Source organism: Lactuca sativa, chromosome 7, assembly GCF_002870075.4.
Source record: "Lactuca sativa cultivar Salinas chromosome 7, Lsat_Salinas_v11, whole genome shotgun sequence".
Taxonomy (NCBI): Eukaryota; Viridiplantae; Streptophyta; class Magnoliopsida; order Asterales; family Asteraceae; genus Lactuca; species Lactuca sativa.
The window spans coordinates 25,246,190-25,256,110 of record NC_056629.2 but is presented as its reverse complement, the minus strand read 5'-3'; the positions used below and the strand labels follow the sequence as shown (position 1 = coordinate 25,256,110).

At 32.5% G+C, this 9,921-nt stretch overlaps 1 protein-coding gene across 1 annotated transcript; it reads right to left on the bottom strand.

Moving 5' to 3' along the window:
• Positions 1–3,840: 3,840 nt before the first annotated feature.
• LOC111906898 (uncharacterized) lies at positions 3,841–6,625 on the bottom strand. Its single transcript, XM_023902690.3, has 5 exons — positions 6,140–6,625; positions 5,684–5,747; positions 5,265–5,429; positions 4,509–4,574; positions 3,841–4,286 (listed from the first exon to the last, which is right to left on the bottom strand). The coding sequence occupies exons 1-5, from the start codon at positions 6,409–6,411 to the stop codon at positions 4,086–4,088; spliced, it is 768 nt and encodes a 255-aa protein (XP_023758458.1). The 5' UTR covers positions 6,412–6,625; the 3' UTR covers positions 3,841–4,085.
• Positions 6,626–9,921: the final 3,296 nt, after the last annotated feature.

Below are 9,921 nucleotides of genomic sequence, written 5' to 3'. Positions count from 1 at the left end.
CAGCGTCAGTGTATGATATTTCCATATTTATACATATTTTTAGGCAATATTTGAATACATTTTGTCTAATATTTTGGTTATCTGCATAGATAAATGGTACTTATAAGATTAAATTACATTTTGCAGCCAAAAGAAGTCATCTTGAAGAATAAGGACTAAAAGCGACAAGGATCGGAACTTTGGAGGTTAAAAGCTTAAGATGAAGAATTCAGCAAAAAGTCGTTCTCACAACGTGAGGAGCAATATCTCACGGCGTGAACATGGAGATTCTAGAAGATAAGCATCCGTAAGCAAGAATCCGTGTTCGATACGGATTAATATTTGAGCTCACGATGTGAGATGCCTTTTCTCACGGCGTGAGGATGGTGATTTCGAAAATTATAAATACTCTTGATGCTTACGGATTTAGGAGGTTGGCTAGAGAGAATAGAGATTCCAGAAGCTGTTTTTCAGAGGAAAAGAAGGCAGAAACCAAGGAGGAAGAAGAAGATCTAATTTATTCTTAGTTTGGTACATTACTATGTTTTTAATTATGAAGTTTACTTGTTTGATTGTTTCTATGAGTAGCTAAATATAGCTGCTTTTGTTAGCTAGATGAAGCTGAAACTCATGGTTTAGTTATGTAATTAGTATGGATTTTTCTAGTTGGTTAATGGCTTGTGTTTGATTGTTTATACCTAGCATGCTTAATTTGATACTAGATTGTTTTAATTCATATTTTGTGTAGTTTAGTGACCATTAATCTGCATGAATTTGATTAACTAGTAATTTAGTGACCATTAAATTATTAGAGATAAGATCGAACCAATCTTGATAAGTAATTAAAGTATTTGAATTTGGTTGTGCTGGAGAACACATATTATGACCATAATTGTGTTTGTTAACTGAATCTTACATAGCTCCAATCCTATTTAATAATTGATTATGTGTTAAATTATGTATGGACATGCATAGCTCTACATGAATTAATTCAAAATTAGTAAATTTAGTACACTGAGCATACACCGGTACCTCGGGCGTACACAACTAGGGTGCAAACCCTAAATTTTAGGGTTTAGACCCTATATAAACACGTTTATGGCCACATGCACCTTCTTATCTTCAATATCATTCCTCATTTCGAAACTCTAAAGAGTGTTTGTGCATTGTGAAGCTTCTTGAGCCATTTTTGGTGCCATTTGGAGCTTTTCGAGTAGAAGGAAGAGCATTGAGGTGGTGGTGTTTCACTTAAGACTTTGGATCCAGCATCTTGCCCCCCTTGTGCACCATGCGGAGGTAAAAAACTGCAACCTTGGTGTAGAAATCTTATGGAATTAGTTTTAGCTCAAATTTGTTTCCTTTTTGGTCCTAAACTTTGTCTTTGTGAGTAGAAGGTACTCCAAGGCATTTGAGTTGTCCTTTCAGAGGTTTTGAGGGGTGTTAAGTCATAAAGTTGGGTTTTTGGTCACTAGTTTCTCTTGATGCAAGTGCTAGATGGTCGTTGGCATTTTTTATCGCCTAGCCATTCGTGCGTGCAGGCAGGTATGCTATTTGGTAAATTCGGTATGATGAGATAGGGCAAGAGTGGATCTGGAATGGGTTAAAAGACTAAGGTTTATGGATTTAAGGTCTTAATAGCCTTGCTAAACCATAAAGTTGGAAACTTTATGGTTAAGAACATCTTTTGTTGTCTAGATCTGAAGTTTGGATGTAAGTAATTAAATGATTAGGTTAAGAACATCTTTTGTTGTCTAGATCTGAAGTTTGGACGTAAGTGATTAAATGATTAAGCACTCAATAAGAGAGGAGGTGAGCAGTCGCGTACGTTGGGCGTACCGAGGGGTACGCTGCGTATACGAGGTCAACTCCCCAATCCTAGGTCAACTGCGAAGTATGCCCCACGTACACGAGGAGTATGCCCCGCGTACTAGCTGAGTCAACCCTGTTGACTCGGCTAACTTTGACCAGGATTTTGACTAGGGTTTGACCTAGGGTATTTTAGGTATTCAAATGACAGTCTGAGTTTTGGTTACTGTTATTAGTAAAGGTGAAAAGTAGCGTGGGTTTCAGAGCAGCGTGTCATTTCAGCTTTTCGTCTGTCTGTGAGATGAGTCTTCTTACCACCTTAAGTGGGTCGAAGGCACCAAGGTCGGCCCACTGTATTATATGAGTATAATTTATGCTATTGTATGACTTTAACTGATGTGATTGCATGATTTATGTAAGGAGCTAATTTGGGCTCGGAGTCATTATGGACTCGGAGTTATTACGGATACGGGTGTTGATACGGACCTGACACAACTACTTGCTGTTATTTTGGATTAATACGGACTTGACACAGCCACGTGTTGTAATATTATATGTATGTTGTATGTGGTAATTTGGGAAGCTCGCTAAGCTTTATGCTTACAATTATGTTTATGGCTTCAGGTACTTCTAGTTCAAAATGAAAGGGTCCGACGTGATGGCACAACATCTTCCCTATATGATTTCTGCACTTGCTGTATTTATACTCATATGTTTTGGGTTACTATAATGAATGATGGCTTTTGGTACAATCAATGAATGATAATTAATGGTTTTTAAATGAAAGAATTTAGTATTGTTTTTGGGTCGTTACACTGATTATGCATTTTGACACATGCATGAGGTACGAATGGTGTAATTTACCCTATAGTTTTTTAATTTTTAAGAACGTGATAAATAAATTTAACTTGTATCCTAAAATTGATTATTTTTCAAGAAGTTCAATTCAATTAGAACATGTACTCTTTTATGGTTAAAAGAATAAACGTTATTGTTATTTTTCAATATATTCAAAAATATATTCTGTCAGAATGTCTGAATTAAAAGAATTAACATTCTTAAAATCAGATTTTTAAAATTAATTGAATTTATTATCCCTTAAAATCCGTAATTTGCTTTTTTTCATTTTAAATGTAGCTTAATAGACTAAAATACCCTTACAATGAGATTTATGAGATTATTCTATTTTCTTTAACTTAATAATATATGTAAATGATTTTTTTAAAATAACTAAAATCAATGGTCCACAATCATCCCTCATCAAGACATCCACAATATATATATATATATATATATATATATATATATATATATATATATATATATATATATATATATATATATATATATATATATCAATGTTGTAAATATCGTCCTAGACGGTGCTTAGGCACTAGGCGGTATGCAACTGATTATGATTACGGGTGCTTGGCGGAAATTGATCAATATCAGTCAAACTTAGGCGGTCATCGGCGGTCTTTAGCGGTCCTCGATGGTCCTTGGTGGTCCTCCGTGGTCCTTGGCAGAAAAATTTTTAAAAATTCAAAAATTCAAAATTTCAAATATTAAACCAAAATTTTAAATTTTTAAATATTCAAATATTATATCAAATATTTTAAATTTTCAAATACTATGTTTTCTTAGGATATATTAAATTTTAAAATAGTTTTATTAGTAATTTATGGTCCCCGATTAATCCCCGCCAAACCGATTAATCGTCGACCGTCGAGCGATTTTTACAATCTTGATATATATATATATATATATATATATATATATATATATATATATATATATATATATATATATATATATATATATAATAAGACTACTCTGTGCACCTTAATAATTTGTATCTCTGAATCGATTTAAGGCAATGTTTTATACTCGGTTTACAATAACAACTTGTGTCTATCATATTGCACGGGTACACAACTATTGTGTGTATACATGTGTGTGCATGTGTGTGTGTGTGTATATATATATATATATATATATATATATATATATATATATATATATATATATATATAGAGAGAGAGAGAGAGAGAGAGAGAACAAAAGACACTCCATGCATCCTTTTTTCCATATATTTTCAAACTATACAATTCATCACACACATTTTTTGAGATCTTTTAAACAGTTGGAGGGCAACGGCGATGTTCTCGATCCATAGTAAACAACAATGGTTTCTTATGGATTTGATTCGGTTTTTGAGGTTTTAGGTAGAAGACCCTTTTTCCCATGTCAAGATTTTCACAAGCCTTTCATCCGAATGGCTCGATTTATAACTACAGTGGTTAGACCCGTGGTTGCGAATCTTGGGCCACAATAGTATTCTTTGGCATATAAAAGGGTTTTGGAGAGTCGATTGAAATAATTGTAGGAGGGATTAGCTCAAAGGCTTTGACACCTTCAACATATGTTCCTATACACATTGTGTCCCCTCTACCATGCCAAGTCCCATCTTGAACATTGTTCATTTCCAATGTCCTTGATTCCTAATCAAGATATAACACAAATATAAAAAGATTCATTTTAGTATTTTGCATATGTGTTTAAACTTTAAATCTGTAATGCCCATTTATTCAAGACAATGTTTCATATTTTCCCCAATATTGTCACAAAATGAAACGTTTGTATAAAAAACAACTTTGTTGCATAATGACGAAATTAACCTACAAAATTGGGACCCACAAAATAAAGATGAGCAGAAAACAAACCTGAGCCAAGGTGCAACAAGGGCAAATGAGATGGGATACACAATCATCTAAAGAACCATCACTACCCTGAAGAAAGAAAACAGATGTATGAATCAATGTTGCAAGATTAGGAACACTCGAATATACCCTTTGACTTTTCAAGTCAAAGCTAGTTGATTTCATATGGAAAATTGTGAAAACTTATTTAAAATTATTAACACCAATGTTCAACTTTTTTGTGTTGCTTGCTATAAAGTTGGACTAGGAAATTCAGTATTTCAAAAAAAAAAAAATTGTGGATCCTAAAAAATTTGAAGCTGAAATGTAACCTACTTGACCTATAAAGTCAAAGGGTACCTCATTTTTTTAAGAAAATTGATGCATGAATTAATGTTGCAACTTGCAAGATTTGAAACACTCGAGTATGCATTTTGACTTTTAAAGTCAAACCTAGTTCATTCTTGGTTGTAAAATTGTAAGGTTTCATTAGAAGTTTAATACAAACATAAACTTGTTATAAAGTTTTAATACCCTTATTCCATATTCCAAAAAATTATCATACATCTGCTTGTTTGACTTACAAAGTCAAAGTGCATCTTGTTTAAAGTCAAACATGGAATGTTGAAATGTGAAATCATACAATTTTCTCATAAGATTTAAACGAATGCATCGGTTCCTTTGGAAATAATAATTCCACACTTCAAAAAAAGATCGTAGATCATATCAAAATCAAAGTCAAAATATAGTCTATTTGACCTATAAAGTCAAAAATTTTACCTTGATATTGAACTTGTTTCTCATTTTGGAGCGATAGAATCCCATATAAGTTCCTAGGGAGAGTGCAAAAAAGACCCCAAGATACAAGAAACAATGCTTCTTTGTGACTGCAAATGCTACAATGTTGCAAAGAGCAATTCCAGCTAGGATTGCATACATGAATCCCTGTGGGACCCATTGGAAGAATATATTAGAAATTCAACATATGCATAAAGATATATATATATATATATATATATATATATATATATATATATATATATATATATATATATATATATATATATATATATATATGGACCAAATATAAAATTTGTGATCCATAAACACAATTTGTACAATAAAATCAACCATGAAAGTATTACTGTGGTTAAAAAACTAGTTTAATTAAACATAAAATGGAGATTATATGTGTTTACCTGAAGAAAGCAAGAACCAAAACCAGCAAGTCTCATGTTTTCTCCAAATCGATACCATGGGCAACTGCAAAATAAAGCATTTGTAGGTTTTATTAGATTATATCTCCTTGAATATTAAGCTTTGTTCATTACTAACATCTTTAAAAGAAACTAGGGTTGACATTTTAAAGTCAAAACAGGATGTTCTTTCCAAAGACTTACTTCTACCATCTAACAGTAAATTGGAGTCAGTTTTTTTTTTATCAAAAAAGTTTAAAAATCAAAAAACTATATTTTGATTGTTAAAAGTCAAACGAGAAGTTCTTACAAAGATGTTAAAGCTATCATCAAACAAAATATTTGAATCTTTTTCGAAAGGTTTCTTGCAAAAATTAAAAATGTACAAAGACATTATAGCAATCATCAAGCACAAGTATTTTTTTCAACGGGTTTCTTAAAAAAAGGAGAGAAACTTACAAGGATGATTGAAGAACCAATCTACGATCATCATAACAATCAAGAAGATCGCCTTCCCACATCCTGAAAACACCTCCTCCAAATTCTCCCCCGTCTTCTTCGTAATTCTCTTCCAATTTATTCCATTTCCCCTGATTCGTCTTCATCGCTACCGTCGAACATAATATATCAAAATCCAACACCGGCACCCGCTCAATCAATCGCTCTTTCTCCTCCTCCTCAACCACCATCGCCACCGCCGCACCAACCTGTTTCTCAGAATCCGCCATCATCTCTCTCTCTCACTCCCTCTGTCTACTCTGTATATACAATCCTTCAAGGTTTTTGCTTATTCCAAAAGCCCTAAATACACATGTGTATATACAACTTGCAGAGCGAGAGAGAGAAAGATTGAGTGGATAATTGATTCCTTTGTTTCTTAATGAAAATGATTTGTGTTTCGCGATGATTTGTGGAAGAGGGTTTGTGGGGACGGGTGATAATGATTGGAAACAGCTGGTGACACGTAAGAATGGTGGTTATCCAAGTCCAAATCAATGGATAATGGTTTTACTGACATCCATTTATAGGAGGTTTAATTTTGGAATTTAGGGTTCTTGAGACCTCTGTCAATGACCACAGTGTTCGTTGACCCGAAAAACATCCCTTTTCTTGATTTTGACCGCATTTTAAATAACCCGAAAAAGGTTAGAACCAAAGAACGTTTGTCAAGAACATAATCACAATCTATTCATGAATAGTTAATTAAATTGAAATTATATTTTCTAAGATTAAATGGATGTGCGGGCTATATTTTTTACCTTCTTCGGTATAAAAATAAAGTAGCTAATGTTATAATGTCTTCACTGTTTCACTGTTTACATGGATGAAATATAATGTTATCACTGTTTAATTGGTCAGATCGGTGCATAAATCATCTTTATTGGATTGTAAGGCCGAAGGGTATGGGGGACATTTTGACACTTGAAGTTGAGCTAGCAAGGGGTGTTCACGCATAAACACCGCCCCAACTAGGGTGAATGTGACGTGGAATGGTACTTGTCACGGACACTTACGTTCAATATGATTGATTGGTTATTCGTTTTTTGACCGTTTATTCCCATTTTTTGAGCGTTAACATTTATTAAAAAAAAATTAAAAACTTTTCTTTTTAAAATTAAAACCTCACATATATATACAGACATAATACACATCAAATATTTTACAACAATTAGAAAAAAACACTCAACAATAACAATATGAATAATTTTTTGGGTGTCATTTCTTCTTCATCTGATGATGATGAGTTGATTTTGTATACGTTGTTGTCTGTGGCACACTACTTTGTACGTCAGAAAGGCGAAAGTTCAAATGCCGAGAAAAAACGAAGAAAGTCGATCAATCAGATCGTATTGCGGCGAACGAACTTTTGGCACGTGATTGCTTTAGCCCGAATAGTTTATACGACCTATCGAAATTTGAGGATTGTTTTCATATCAGTATTTATATGTATAGCTACAGATTTGGAAAACAATTATGAGTTTTTCCAATTGAGATGGGATGCTAGAGGTAAACGTGGTTTTACTACGTTTCAAAAATACACAGTAGCTCTTAGACAATTGGCGTACGACATAGCCGCAAACGTTTCAGATGAATATTTGGAAATGTCTGCAACCAATCGAAAATGAACATATCTTTTTTGCGAGTATGTTATAGAGCTTTATGGTGACATATACTTGCGAAATCCAACTAGAAGTGATGTCGAACAGTTGTATGCGGCACATCAGGCCAAACATGGATTTCTAGGAATGCTAAGTAGCATTGATTGTACACATTGGGTGTGGGAAATTTGTCCTAATGCATGGCGAGGGCAATTCACTCGAGGTGATCATGGTGTGCCTACTGTTATACTAGAAGCAGTTGTTTTACGGGACCTCTAGTTTTGGCATGTATTTTTTGGTATGGCAGGTTCAAACAACGACCTGAATGTGCTTAGAGCATCTCTATTATTTAACGACATTTTGCAGGGTAAGGCACCAAACATGTCATACGTTGTAATGGACATGAATACAATTATTGATATTACCTTGGTGATGGGATATATATCCAGAGTACGCTACTTTTGTCAAATCATACACATATCCGGCCGATGAAAAACGAAAATTGTTCAACTTAGCACATGAATCTGCAAGGAAGGATGTGGAGCGGGCATTCGAAGTCCTCAAACAGAAGTGACACATAATCAAACATCCAACACGAGCATGGGATAGGTAAAACTTGATGAAGGTAATGAAAGTGTATGTTATTTTACACAACATGATAATAAAAGAAGAAGGTATGGCTATTTGTACATATATTGCGAACGATATGCTCAATCCACCTACAGTAATAACAGTCGGCAGCCATGCATACTTAACAAGGCTTTTGGAAATACAAAACAGTGAAACACATCATAATCTACGTCAAGATTTGACTGAGCACATATGGCAACGAAAATTCAAAGACCACAACGACGGCGACGAGGATGAGGATGCGGGCGATGAGAACAAGGTTGACGGTGAGGACAACGATCACGACAAGTAGTATTTTTTTTATTTCAATGATTTATTAATGTTTTTTTATTTGTAAAATGTATGTTGAATTTTAAAAATATTAATTTTATTTAAGTTAATGTTTTTTATTTAAAAAATATTTATGTATGTTTAATAATTGTGTTTTTTATTTAATATAATGTTTAAAAAAATTAAAAATATATAAATAATATGGAGTGATAACCATTTCCAAGGACTAGTGAACATGTAATGGAGGTGATGTAGTGCATATGTGGCATCACTTTTCTAGTGAGCATCATGTGACCATACCCCTTAGCCTAATCTCCTTAGAGCATCCACAATGAAAGTAGTATAAGAGTTAAATATGGTAATGACTAGGATTAAATAAGAGTTGAATGGAGTGTGGGTGATGACAATGAGTAGTTGAATGGAGGAGTTGAATGATCATTGAATGGTTCAATAGAAGGAATAAAATGGTGATTATGATTGAATATGTGTTTAATAGGTTGTGAGTGATGTTTTATAGATGTTTAATGGTTGATATGGCAATCCATTGAACTCTGTAAAGTTCAATGGATTATGGATGCCCTTACTTGTTTGTTTCTGTATATCTATGTTGTCCTCAACTCCTAGCATCTTGCTGGTGTTTCTCATTTTATTTTTAATATACACTATATTTGCCATTTTAATATATATATATATATATATATATATATATATATATATATATATATATATATATATTCTACTAGTTTATAACCCGTGAGAACCACGGTTATAAAATTAATTAAAATTTTATATTAAAAATCAAAATTATTAATCAATTATTTTAAATAAATTATTACTAAAGAAATATTTTTTTAGTTATATAAAGGGAATTATAATCATTGATTTAAATAAATATGTGAAGTTATATCACCTTATAATCTATATTAATTTTATTTTATTTTTCAATCTAATGTTATTAATTTAATATAATTAAAGTTAGAAAATAAAATTTTGAAATTTAAAATGAGGAATCAATTATTAATTTAATGTAATTAGAGTTGAAATTTGAAATTTGAAATTTGAAATGGATAATTAATAGGTTGACAAGTGGCATGATAGGTGATATATAACATTAATGAAGACTCCTAATTATATGACACTTGTCAATAGGAGATTAAACTTATTCTTTTATTAGAATAGGGATTAGAATATTTCATATTTCGAAAAAAATGGTGGTTTTTTTATATATATATATATATATAT